This window comes from Mytilus trossulus, chromosome 13, assembly GCF_036588685.1.
Source record: "Mytilus trossulus isolate FHL-02 chromosome 13, PNRI_Mtr1.1.1.hap1, whole genome shotgun sequence".
Classification (NCBI taxonomy): domain Eukaryota; kingdom Metazoa; phylum Mollusca; class Bivalvia; order Mytilida; family Mytilidae; genus Mytilus; species Mytilus trossulus.
Window position 1 is genome coordinate 58,688,930 of NC_086385.1, and position 14,436 is coordinate 58,703,365.

General features: G+C 31.3%; 1 protein-coding gene and 1 long non-coding RNA gene across 2 annotated transcripts; both read left to right on the top strand.

Annotated features, from left to right (window-relative positions):
* Positions 1 to 2,982: 2,982 nt before the first annotated feature.
* On the top strand, positions 2,983 to 3,851 carry LOC134694527 (uncharacterized). Its single transcript, XM_063555539.1, has one exon. The coding sequence runs from the start codon at positions 3,000 to 3,002 to the stop codon at positions 3,849 to 3,851; it is 852 nt and encodes a 283-aa protein (XP_063411609.1). The 5' UTR covers positions 2,983 to 2,999.
* A 62-nt stretch (positions 3,852 to 3,913) lies between these two features.
* Positions 3,914 to 5,324, top strand: LOC134694739 (uncharacterized). The gene is made up of 2 exons (XR_010102595.1): positions 3,914 to 4,602; positions 5,157 to 5,324. It is a non-coding gene; the product is annotated as an uncharacterized LOC134694739 (long non-coding RNA).
* The last annotated feature ends 9,112 nt before the right edge of the window (positions 5,325 to 14,436 follow it).

Genomic DNA, 14,436 nt, shown 5'->3' on the forward strand with positions numbered 1-14,436 from the left:
TTACATTTGTTCACATCTATACACCTTGTTTAGCTACCTGTACATAAGATTTGTTCCCACTTGTAAACTATATGTCATTTAAATGTTCATTACGAAGAACTGAATTTAAAAATTTTGGACAATTTTTCTAGCGGTAAGGGAACAACCATTTGACTTCAAAAGGGGGTAGGGTGGGAATGGAAATATTCCGATCCCCAATTTGAATATAAAAAAATGGTCATACAGATGATAAAAAAATATTCTGAATCAAGAGTTTCCCCATACGTTATAGTGTTAAATATTGAACAAATGTATTTGATCACCACCATCGAAAAAAAGGAATAAAAACGTACGCGCGAAAAAAAATATCTGACTCAGATAAAAAAAAATAACCCTCCCCCTTTTTAAGTTAAGTGGTTGCTACTTTATGAAAGCTATTTTCATAATTTGCAGTAGTTTGGATATATTAGAGATGTCTCGATTATGCATTGGAAAACGTCAGCTGCAGCAGCGTTCTTACATCCGAAAAAAAGGATTGAGATATTAGGAATCACTATACACTTTTATCTTTTCTGTTTGTTTCAAATGGTATTTCTTCTCCAAGGAGTAGGGTAACGATTTTTTTATTTGAAGTGTCATTTAACGGATCTGAGATACTAGACAAACATATCATTTAGCCAACACTTTGTTTAGTCATGCATTTATGCGTGAATTGTTGTTTGAGTAAAGACCAGTGGCGAATATTTATGTGTAAGTCGATTCGATTCGGGAAGACCTTTTCAAATGAATTAGGCAACAACTATTTACTTCATTTTTTTGGGGAAGAGGGAGGAAGAGCGGGGGTAGAGGGGCGTTGGCTATTGATTTTTTTTCAGGACAAATTTGGATGACAAGTCGAAATCAATTTTAGCATTATATATTGTGGCAGCTGAGGGTGAAACAAACAAGAAAAATTTCAGGGCCAAAAACTGGAAACATTTTTTTTCTGCCAAAACAAAATCCATAGCTCACCCCAACCCCTTGCTTTTATGTTTTATACTCAACTATAATCCCCCCGAAAATCAATTGGTTGCTGCCTTATGGGATTGGCAATGATGCTGCTTTGAGTCTTGATCAGGGGTAAATAAAGTACGGGAATTTTTTTTAACCAAAAAAATCTGTAAAATTTAGACAACAATTTCTGAAAAGAACTATACTTAGTCTAATAATTATCACAAATATCAATTTTACTCAAAAAAGGTTTCCTCCTTAAATACATACACGTTAAAACTAATGTCCTAAATGCCTAGTTTTGTGTACACTTAACCTACACAAGGCCTACATTGACTATCGACTGTGTGTAGATAAAACATGATTTAAACTACATGTAAACATTGAGTTTTATCAATGGGAACGCAATTGGTAAATTTTTAATTAATTAAAAATACTTAATTCCATCTCGGATGCTTTCGACATTACTCGTTACCTTTCGACATTACTCGTTACCTGTTTGTACAAAAATTTATCGTTCGTAATTTATACGCATTTGATTGGTTAACAGAAATACCTGTTCACTTCAGGTAAATTTTCATAAATATTTCCTAGTCATTTCGAAAAGTTTACTGGTCAGTTCAACACGTTAAATTTACGTGATATTTGGGTAATCCTATCAAGGTTTCTTATCCTTCAGTTGACTCTTTGGTGGAGTTGATAAGGAGAAAAGGTTCTGGTTCGTTGTGTTTTAAGAGGGACTTAAAGCGAGCTTATAGACAAATCCCAATCTGTCCTGGTGACTGGCATTTGGTTGGATTTTCATGGGAAAATCATATTTTTTTTTATCGGGTATTGTCCATGGGACTAAGGTCAGCTGCATATATTTGTCAAAGGGTGACTAACGCTGTTAGTTTTATTTTAGATGCTCACTATGATTTACAAATTGTTAACTATCTTGACGATCTAGCTGGTTGTGATGTACAAGAGAAGGCCTTTGACGCTTATGCTATTTTGGGTGAAGTATTGGACAACTGTGGTTTAGAGGAATCTGTAGAAAAGGCCACTCCTCCATCTACATCTATGGTTTTTCTTGGTATACTCTTTGATACAGTAAGTTGTACTCTATCTATTACTAAGGATAGGTTGGAGGAAATACTTGGTTTGGTTAAAAGTTGGTTGCAAAAGGAGAAATGCTCTTTAAGAGATTTACAATCTTTACTCGGTAAACTTCATTTCGTGAGTTCATGTGTTCGCCCTGGGCGACTTTTTGTTTCAAGGTTATTGGTTTGGTTGCGGACTTTTGGTGGTCAAAATATTACAAAACGTGTACCCAAGTATATTAAGATGGATTTATTTTGGTGGAGCAAGTTTCTAGACATATACAATGGAGTTTCTATGATGTTTCTTATTGACTGGTCTAGTCCGGATTGTGTGCTTTCTTGCGATTCAACTTTGATTGGTTGTGGAGGTATTTGTAATGGGAGGTATTTTCATACAGTCTTTCCTGCATTTATTCGCAGGCAACAGTTGCATATTAATGCTCTGGAACTACTTTGTGTTATGGTGTGTCTGAAAGTTTGGGCAAGTGTACTTAAAGGTTCTAGGATTATTATTTATTGTGATAATTCTTCATCTGTCACTGTACTAAATTCTGGTGCTTGCAGAAATACGTTCATGCAATCTTGTCTCAGAGAAATCTGTTTTCTGACAGCTAGTCACGAGTTTCAAGTAAAAGGACGGCATTTGAGTGGTGAAGCAAATAGAATTGCTGACATGCTTTCTAGGTGGGATATGGATCCCGGTATTAGTACAGAGTTTTTAAAGCTGGCTCGTGTCAATGCGTGGAAAGAAATTGAATTGGATGATGATCTGTTTCATTTTACTTCACCATGGTGATTTTTTCTTTGATATTGTTTATTGTAGATACTGAGTTATGTAAGTTACAGAAAGACACGGAGTTATGTAAAAAATCTGCGTTTGCAGACGGAACTTACAAGAAATTGAAAGTGCAATTTGTTTCTTACTTTTTATTTTGCACATATTTTAATATGTCACCTTTGCCTACTTCTGTAAATACTCTTTGTTTATATGGAAATTTTTTGAGTAGGAGTTTTAAGAGTGTAGCTTCAATTCAAAATTATATTAGTGGTGTCAAGACTTTACATTTGTTATTAGGATTTGAGTTTCCAACGGAAGATTGGTTTTCCATAAAATTATTGTTTAGAGGGTTGTCTCGTCAAAATCATCATATGCCTCGCAGAGCTCTGCCTATTACTCCACAGATTCTTTTGAAAATGTGTGAATTTTTAGATATGTCTAATCCGTCAGATGTCACTATCTGGTGCTGTTTTTTGTTTGCCTTTTTTCTTATGGTTAGAAAGTCTAATTTAGTTCCAACTTCGGCAAAGAATTTTGATCCACACAAACAATTATGCAGAAATAACGTTATTGTTTTTAGTGATTATTTGTTGGTTAAAATGGAATGGTCAAAAACCATTCAATTTGGTAATAGGAAACTGGAGTTACCATTGGTTAAGATAAAAGGGTCTCCACTTTGTCCGTACAACGCGTACAATCGTATGTGCACTCTTATACCAGCCGATGGTGAAAAACCCGCTTTTTTAATTCCACAATCTAAAGGATTTAAAATTTTATGTTATTCTTATTTTCAGAAAAGACTACGGGACATTTTAGAAAAGTGTGGTTTAAATTCTTCCAAATTTTCCTCTCATTCTTTTCGGAGAGGAGGGGCTACATGGGCTTTTCACAGTAAAGTTCCTTCCGAGTTGATACAATTTCACGGGGATTGGCGTAGTGACGCATATAAAGTTTATTTAGAATTTGATTTACATGACAAATTGTCTATTTCACGAGCTATGGCTGATGAGATTCTGAATTAATATTGTTTGTTTATCTTATCTAATTTTATTTTTTTGTAGAAATTGTGTCAAAAAATAAGGTTTTGTTGCTGTCAGATTCTACTTGTAAATATGTAAATAACATTAACTGGCTGGAATGCAATGCTATATCTGGTGCTAATATATACACTCTTCATCAATTTGTAAATGACAACAAATCACTTTTAAGAAAATACACACATTTGTTATTGCATGTAGGCACAAATGATGTTGGAAATGGTTTATCCAGTAAATTGATTATTCAATATTATAATAATTTAATTGATTTTATTTGCAATGTTTTTCCTTCTTTAAAGATAATAGTTTCAGCAATTTTGCCAAGACCTATAGATTTTGATGACACAAAACAAACTGTAATAGAATGTAATAAAGCTTTGGCTAAGCTTACTTTAAAGAGAAATATTTTATTTGTCAAAACTTATAAGCAATTTGTTCAGCAACCAGGATCTATTTATAAAAGTAAATGTTTTTGTAAAGATAGATTACACTTAAGTTATTTTGGTGTTTCAGTTTTAAGAAACTTTTTTATAGGTGTAGTTAATCATTTGTAATTATACAATGTTGTATTTAAATGTATTTTTTTTTCAAGATACTTTGTGGTTTTTAATTTTATTTTTCAGAAGATGATGGTCAAGAAAGCTGGGCTAGACCATTACTTCTACATCTGGTTTACCTGTGAACCTATATTAGTTTGCAGGATTCCAGAAGTAACTGTTGTTGTATGTATTATCAGGTATGTTTATATTATAATGTAATTTTTTCTTTAATACTGTACACTTTATAGTGGCCGTTGGTTTGGTGCATTTATATATTTTGGAAATTAATATTTATCAAGAATATGGACTTTAAATGAGAAATTTATTTATGACATATGTATGATTGTAAATTGTTATTTATGCCAAAATATGATTATCATTACTTATGTGTTGAGTTTTGTTTTATTACATCGAAATGGGAGCGGAGGGAATTGGTAAATTTTTAATTAATTAAAAATACTTAATTCCATCTCGGATGCTTTCGACATTACTCGTTACCTTTCGACATTACTCGTTACCTGTTTGTACAAAAATTTATCGTTCGTAATTTATACGCATTTGATTGGTTAACAGAAATACCTGTTCACTTCAGGTAAATTTTCATAAATATTTCCTAGTCATTTCGAAAAGTTTACTGGTCAGTTCAACACGTTAAATTTACCCACCCTCCCGCCCATTTTATTTTTGTATTATTTGATATTTTTGTACATGTGTTATACCTTATTAAATAGAAGAAGTTAGTCTTTTTCAGATAATGCAGATTGATGAATTTGATGTCTGTTTGGGAAGTGACTGGTGCATTTATATATTTTGGAAATTAATATTTATCAAGAATATGGACTTTAAATGAGAAATTTATTTATGACATATGTATGATTGTAAATTGTTATTTATGCCAAAATATGATTATCATTACTTATGTGTTGAGTTTTTGTTTTATTACATCGAAATGGGAGCGGAGGGAATTGTGTTTAGTTTACGTGTGAGTTACACTAACACAACACCGAATTTAGGTCAATGTGAACACGGCCTTATTGCTTCTTTCAATCTGGACATAAATCTAATGTTAAATGACTAGTATTGATTTTTTTCAAACATCAGCAGTCATTAAGTTTGTCTTCTAACGTAAGGACTTAACCGATGAATTAGTTGTATGAATATTGAAGATTTCTCCAACATCAGTAATTAATCAGATGCAAGATATAGCAACGTGTTGTAATCAGTGTAATTGCAAAGTTTATTTCTGTTCTTAAAAAACTTCAAAGGATAAGAAAATAAGATAATAGCATGGAAAATAAAGTAGAAAATTATGAGACTCCGTCAGTAAAAAATAACTATACATTTGCCTTTGAATATGTTTCAAAGAATTATTGTTCGATATCAGTTACCAGTATGAAAATATTGACGACCTTACTCGTTTTGTCCGTTTTGCTTTATACCTGCAAAGTTGATGCAGCTTGAAGTGAATTTGTTAGTAAGTAATATAATCAATACATTAATATAGTTGTAATCACTTACATTTTCTTTTTGCAGGATTGAAGGTATCGTTATTATTTAAGCCTTTGATATGGTTTTGCTTTTGTTTCGATTTGAGTGTCACTGGTCAGTCTTATATATGCGAAACGAGAGTTTTAGGTGAAATTAAGAATGGAAATACATGTAGGACATGTGTCAAAGAGACAAACATCCAACCATAGAACATACAACAGACCAAGGCCACCAATGGGTCTTCAAAGTAGACGCACACACCCGGGGTTGTCCTTCAGCTAGCCCCTAAATATGTGTAGTGTAAATATATTACCAGAGGTATTCATGGTTTCTTCAACGAGATAAATGTGTGTCGTACAGCTTTGTAGAATGTTATGTAAATAACGGGCCATGGAGGCAATATTCATCTAATTTTATATCAAAATGAAAAATACAAGACTTATACCTAGTAACATATTTAAAAAAAAAATAGTATGTTAAATGCACGTTCGGTAATAATTCTTTATTCCGTAAGCAAATATACAGCTCATAGGATTAAATACATAGTACACAAATTATACAGTTTACATAAACATATACATAAACATATACAGCATTACTATATAGCGGAGTTTGGCATATAATTTACATTGGTAATAAAGGTACAAAACAAAAATCAAGTGTTACGAATTTTCTCTGCCTCGTACAGATATTAACCCAGATTATTTAATTCTTTAATATTTCTTACAGATAGTAATTGAACTAATTTGAAGGTAGATGGGTTTCTGTAATAATATATCTTAATATATTTACTTCTGACATTTACATATTTATCACACTCTAATATAAAATGATATTCGTCTTCGATGACTTTCTTATTACACATATTACAAACACGCTCATTTCTGGAAATATTAAAGTATCTTCCAGTTTCTACATTAAGTGAATGTGAATTTAGTCTATATTTAGTTACATATGACTGATATAAACTGTTCAATGGTCGATTCAAATAAAATTGCAAAGTATGTCCATCATGTATATATTGATATAAATAACATTTTGAAATGTTTTCAAAAAATGACAAGGCTTCGGCTATATAATTATCAACAATTCTTTTTTTTAAATTCATGCAAAAATAATTGACTATTTCCAACACTTTGTGCTAACCATATATCATTAAATCCATACCTGTTTAGTATGTCTCTTATTTTACAACTCCAATTGAGTTTATCATTCGGTTTGACAAAACTAGATTCGTACATATCTTCATACATACTATTCAATATACAATTATTAGATTCTAATAGCTTCAACCAATAACGTACCATTCTTACATATCTATTAACATACAATGGTAAACGACCAAGTTCAAAATACAACATATGGCTCACAGTCGTTTTTCTCACTTTCAAAATTCTTTTTGAGTAATACAAATGAAGCGTTTCTATATCAGCTCCTTTATGGAAACCCCATATTTCACAATCGTAATTCACAATACTTGTTACATATGTATCAAAAAGGGACATCAAAGTCTCAGTGTTATAACAATCATCATAAATCTTACTCAATAAACAAAATGTAGCCTTTCTACCCTGTTCAGATAGTGTTTTCTGTGTTACAGTAAAAGTACCGTTATAGTTTAATAACAAACCAAGATATACAAACTGATCACACATTTCTATCATTTTACCATTCAAATACCAATTTTCGTTCTCTTTCAGTACACCTTTGTTACGAAAAACAACTATTTTGGTTTTTCTTAAATTAATATCAAGACCATTCTTGTATGAACTATCATATACAGTGACTATCATTTTTTGTAAATCAGAAATACTTTCGCTGAAGAAAACTGTATCATCAGCATACATAAAAAGATAAAGATTTAACATTTTTTCTTCATATGGTTCTATTCCTTGTTTCATTAACTCAATTTCTATGTCATTTAGATAAATTGCATATAAAAATGGTGATAATGATTCGACTTGCATTAGGCCAACATTACAATGAAAGAAATCTGAAAATTCACCATCTAATTTAACACAAGTTTTTAACTTAGAATACATTGATTTAATAAGATTCAGTAAATTTCCACTAATACCGCATTTTAACATTTTTTCCATAAAACATAATGTGACACACTGTCGAAAGCTTTGACAAAATCAATGAAACAACAATAGAGACGCTTTCCTTTACGTAAACTTTTTGATACAATAGAATGAAGGGCAAAAATCGCGTCGTGTGTACCATATCCAGGGACAAATCCAAATTGCGCATCAGTCAATATACTGTATTCTTTGCACCACTTCAATAGTCTTGTATTAATGACAGAAGTAAACAATTTCCCAACATGAGACACAAGCGAAATTCCTCTGTAATTTCCTGTATCATCAACTTGACCTTTTTTAAATAGCGGAACTAAAACACTCTTGACCCATATTTCTGGAAACCAACCGGTAATAAGTATTACGTTAAAAAGTTTACATAACAATGGCAGTAGGACTAATTTACACTCCTTCAAAAATTCATTTAATAGATTGTCATAGCCTGTTGCTTTTTAAGTTTTCAATTTTTTAACGCAAACATCAATTTCTTGCTCCGTAAAAGGTCGGTCCAATTCTTCGTAAATTACTTCATTGTTGACTTCTTCGTCCGGTCCGTCGTCAATTTCTTCTTTAGAAACTAAATTTTTAAAATCAATTTCTTCTTTAGAAACTAAATTTTTAAAATGAGTCACAAAATCGTTTAATTTTATGTTGCTTTGTTTGGCCTTTTTTCGTTTCCTGAATTTTCGATAAAAGTACTTTGGATTCGTTTTTCTCATAGAACTCAACATGTTTCCTCTCTGTTTTTTATATCGTCTTTTTAAACTATTCTCACTTCGTTTAAATCTTTGTTTAGCAAGATTTAAAATTAGTCTATTTTCTTCACACTTGTTTTGGTTAAATTGTTTCAATGAGCGTTTATATTCAATATACAATTGTTTGCAGTCATCATTTATACATGGTTTATCTTGTCGTATATTTATAGGTTTATAAGTTCGCTTTAAGCTGTTACAATAATCACATTTTAAAACTTTAGTCACTTCTGTTTTTGTATATTTATTGACAATATCTGAGAGACACGAATTAATATTGTTCACAATTTGGTCGATATTCCTTGGCTCGTCGGATAAACTGTTCATCAGTTCATTAACTTTATCGGAATTTGCCGCAAGGTCCCTTTTAACGTCATCTTTTAACCCTTCATTCCATTTATAACAATCATATTTAACAGTTTTACAAGTACATATTTCATTTAAAGTTAATCCTTTAAGTTTAAAAACAACTTTTAACGGTGCATGACATGAAAAAGTAGTAAAATCACCAATGACAAAATCATTAACAATAGAAAATGAATCACAAGATAAAAGCAAATAATCAATTACGCTACATCCATTCTTATTTTGAAATGTAAACATTTCACTTTTTTTCCCAAAACGACCATTACATACTCTTATACCAGAAGATTTACATAAGTTCAAAATTTTACGACCAAATGAATTAGCCGGCTTTATGTCCTCTGTTGTTCTTATACTTGGTAGATCAGGTTCATAATTAAGTAAATCAGTTTCATTGCAATTAAATACATTTAAATTGTCTTGCATTATGAAGTCATTTTCTAAACCTATACTTCCGTTGAGATCACCAATCACTGCGATGTTACCCAATACACTATAATGTTCTATTTGTTCCTGCAAAACTTCAAAGACATCTAAGTCATACTTTCGGTAAAACACATTATTATCAGGGGGCATATATATAGCACACATATACAAATCTTTACTATCAAACATAATAACATTTCTTATTTTTAACCATATCATACTATTAGCACAACAATTCAATACTTCAATATACGGATTTAACCACTTTCTATAGAAAACAATAACTCCTCCTCCGTTGCACTTTTCCCTATAAACAAACTTTTTATCATAGCCATTTAATTCGAATTCCGTCGGGCATTTGACCCAGCACTCATTTAAGCATACGATATCACAATTTGTTATTTCCATTAAAAATTCTTTATCTTTCAGTTTCCGCAACAGACCTTTAGATATATTCCATATAAAATGATATTCGTCTTCGATGACTTTCTTATTACACATATTACAAACACGCTCATTTCTGGAAATATTATAGTATCTTCAAGTTTCTACATTAAGTGAATGTGAATTTATTCTATATTTAGTTACATATGACTGATATAAACTGTTCAATGGTCGATTCAAATAAAATTGCAAAGTATGTCCATCATGTATATATTGATATAAATAACATTTTGAAATGTTTTCAAAAAATGACAAGGCTTCGGCTATATAATTATCAACAATTTTTTTTTTTAAATTCATGCAAAAATAATTGACTATTTCTAACACTTTGTGCTAACCATATATCATTAAATCCATACCTGTTTAGTATGTCTCTTATTTTACAACTCCAATTGAGTTTATCATTCGGTTTGACAAAACTAGATTCGTACATATCTTCATACATACTATTCAATATACAATTATTAGATTCTAATAGCTTCAACCAATAACGTACCATTCTTACATATCTATTAACATACAATGGTAAACGACCAAGGTTCATAATTAAGTAAATCAGTTTCATTGCAATTAAATACATTTAAATTGTCTTGCATTATGAAGTCATTTTCTAAACCTATTCTTCCGTTGAGATCACCAATCACTGCGATGTTACCCAATACACTATAATGTTCTATTTGTTCCTGCAAAACTTCAAAGACATCTAAGTCATTCTTTCGGTAAAACACATTATTATCAGGGGGCATATATATAGCACACATATACAAATCTTTACTATCAAACATAATAACATTGCTTATTTTTAACCATATCATACTATTAGCACAACAATTCAATACTTCAATATACGGATTTAACCACTTTCTATAGAAAACAATAACTCCTCCTCCGTTGCACTTTTCCCTATAAACAAACTTTTTATCATAGCCATTTAATTCGAATTCCGTCGGGTATTTGACCCAGCACTCATTTAAGCATACGATATCACAATTTGTTATTTCCATTAAAAATTCTTTATCTTTCAGTTTCCGCAACAAACCTTTAGATATATTCCATGAGTACACATTTAATGAACATTTATTACATTTATCACTTTCAACAGTAGTACAGCCATTCTCCACACACTCATATTCCTGCCACAACTTTCCTTCAACGAACAATTTATCTCCTACTAGATATGCCTCTTTATTTTCTTTACGTTTTTCCTTCATCACTGGTATCAATTTTTTTCGTTTTAATAAAACTTCTGTCGGGTACTGAGGACTAATCCCAAATTTTGTCTGTCTTAAGCGACCCGAAGCTTTTCGTACCGTTTCTCGATCACCGAATTCAGCAAACTTTACCACTATTGGTCTCGGTTTTTCGGCGTTCGTCTTTTTCCTACCAAGTCTATAGGCTTTTTCGAGTTTTATGTGCGTTTTAGCGTCTTTAATGTTCAACCTTTGCTCGAGAAAATCTGTAATGATGTTGATGCAATTTTCCGGTACTTTTTTTTCCGCTGCATTCGCCTCCTCGTGATCACCCTGTGCCCCGTTTATTCCAGTATCCATTTCAGTAGCTTCAATTTGTTCATCGATAGCAAAGAACAGAAGGTTATTGCTAAAGTTTTGTTTTTCAACGTCGACAAGTCTATTTTTCACATTTAAATTTACTGTTTTTGAGGTTTCTATGCTTTCAGACACCTTTTCAAGTTTCTTTTTAATAGCTTGGTGTTCATCCTTTATATCGGACATGAATTGAGCACTATGTTCAAGCGTGCTTATTCTGTCTTTGCAGGTTTTTATATCAACATCAACAGCACTAAATTTCGATTCGTATTTGTTTAATCGCTCTTCAATAGAGTCTAACTTGTTTAGTTTTGTTTCCATCGAATCAACTTTTTTACATAGTTCACTTAGTACCCTCTCAATTCCGTTTGTTGCTAGATGAGGCGGTAGGGGTGGGGGTGGCGGTGGTGGACTGGGGTATTGGTGAAACTGGTAGGGCTGGCCATGGTACTGGAAATTTGGTGTACTTGATTGAATGGGTGGTATTGACTAAATCCTTGATTAATCGAATTGTTCATGTTTGTATTTTGATCGTAATTAGTAGGTGAGTTGTTGTAAAGACACGAGAAGGCCTCGCTTAGTGTATCTGTTAATAATACCTTGTTTTCGTCACCCTTTATGTCATCTGAACACTTTTTCTTCTTTCCTTTTGTTAACAAAGAACTATCACTTGTCGAGCCTTCAGATGAATTATTTCCTTTAGCCTTTTCCCTCTTTCGTTTTTTGTCCTTTTTATCCTTTTTGTCCTTTTTGATTTTTTTGTCAGTCTTTTTTGGCATTACTAATCACACATTTAAATCCAATAAAAATTAACTAATGCTGCATATTCACAAGTTTTACGCATTTTTATATCATAATTTAAGAACGAAAATTTTCACTGCCATTCAAACTGGCGCATGCGTATAAAACTTTACTTTAAATGTATCATATTTAATCAAAATTGAATTTAATATTATATTTCAATTGAAACTTTGAATGTTTATAAAACCTTTTTTTTCAATTATCATTTTAATTAACATTCTTTTAATAAATACAATTTATATTGTAGACTGCAAGGCGTTGCAATTGCTTTTTTATGTAGCCAGGTAAATATCTTTTATGTTTAGGTAGATCATGTTTAGTTAAAAAGGACATCAATTCCAAAGTACTATTTTTACACTGTCAATCAAATAAATATAATGTGACTATTTTACAACAAAAATGTATTATTATATAACAGTTATATTATACCGTTGGTTTTCCCGTTTGAATGGTTTTACACTAGTTATTTTGGGGCCCTTTATAGCTTGTTGTTCGGTGTGAGCCAAGGCTCCGTGTTGAAGGCCGTACTTTAACCTATAATGGTTTAATTTTTGAATTGTTGTTTGGATGGAGAGTTGTCTCATTGGCACTCACACCACATCTTCCTATATCTATAGAGTAGATAGAGTGTCTTTCCTTATCTTGGAATTTGAAATACCAGTAAATACGGTCTAGATTTTTAGTTATACAATTATAATTCTTCTGTTCGAAAAATATAAAAACCCTAACGTTAGTGTCCATGGCGTTAATTTTCGATCTTTTAGTTGGAATGTCCCTCTGTGAAAAGAAAAAAACTATATCACTTATCTAAGCTCGATATTTGGTATTACATTAAGTAATAAGTTTGGCTATTGATTTTGTAGATGTAAAATATGAGATGGATGACCTCCAATTATGTGAGTAACACTGTCGTGGTAAGTGGATTATCAAGTAGAGTTTATTGTATATTTCTTTGATTTAAAAAGATATGATATGAGTGTCAATGACACATTTTCTATCCAATTCACTGTTTGTAAAAGTAAACCATTAAAGGTCAAAGTATTGTCTTAAACACGAAGCATTGACTGACACCGACAAGCAAGCTATATAGGGCACCAACAATGACAATTATAAAATAAGCTTTGGATTTCAACTATTTTGGCCACGAGCATCACTGAAGAGACATGTTTTGTCGAAATGCGCATCTGGTGCAAGAAAATTGGTACCGTTAATTTTATAACACAATTTAAACAGATAAAAACTGTTTTTTTTAAATAAATGAAAAATACATCAACCACTGAACATCAGCCTGCGTGTTTAAACGTTTTAATATGTTTCAACCTTCATTATTATATAATATATAACATATTTATAAAAACGAATATGAGGTATAATTGCCATTAAAACAACTTTCCACACAAGACAAAAATAACTCAAAATTGTATATTGTATATTTCTTAAATATATTTCTTGATGTAATAATCAATTGGTATTTACACCAGAAATATAGCGTCATAATGTTTATAAAAAAAACACTTAAAAATTTCGATACGACGTGCTTCCAAAACGAAAAAAAAACCAATTGATGTGAGTTTTTATGATGTTGCAAACAGAAAACCAGTGCTTTTGTTTCTCGTATTAAAACTAATATTTGTTTAAATAAAGATGTTCTGTAGACACATTTGTGATAAACAATGTTTAAAATGTTTAATTGTGATACGACAAAGTTACGTGATATGTTTGACTAAACCATATTCAAATCTTTTTGATTTCAGAAATTCACCCATACGACATGATCGATTAAGATCAAGAACTTTCTGTATCTTATGACATAAAACTAAAATAGTTTTACCTGTTTCATTTCTTGCATTGCAAGATAGATCTTAACTAGTACTTCTTTAACCATTAAACATGCGGTCAGTTATGCACTGTTCTATTGCATGTCAAACACATATTTGATATCTATTCCAACGTATTCGGCTTAGGCTATGACTACCACATTCTGTCTGATAATTATGTATAGCAAATAACTGTGAACATTTCTGAACGGTACATTTATTATTATTCTGTTAAAATATATCCCAAAATAATTAAAATTGAAAAATTTCACAGAAATGTAAATAGAAGAGTTTTATGCTCCTGACCTGTTT

Bases quoted from the DNA above. Each gene is read 5' to 3' on its own strand.
- LOC134694527 (XM_063555539.1), top strand. From the start codon at position 3,000: ATGTCACCTTTGCCTACTTCTGTAAATACTCTTTGTTTATATGGAAAT.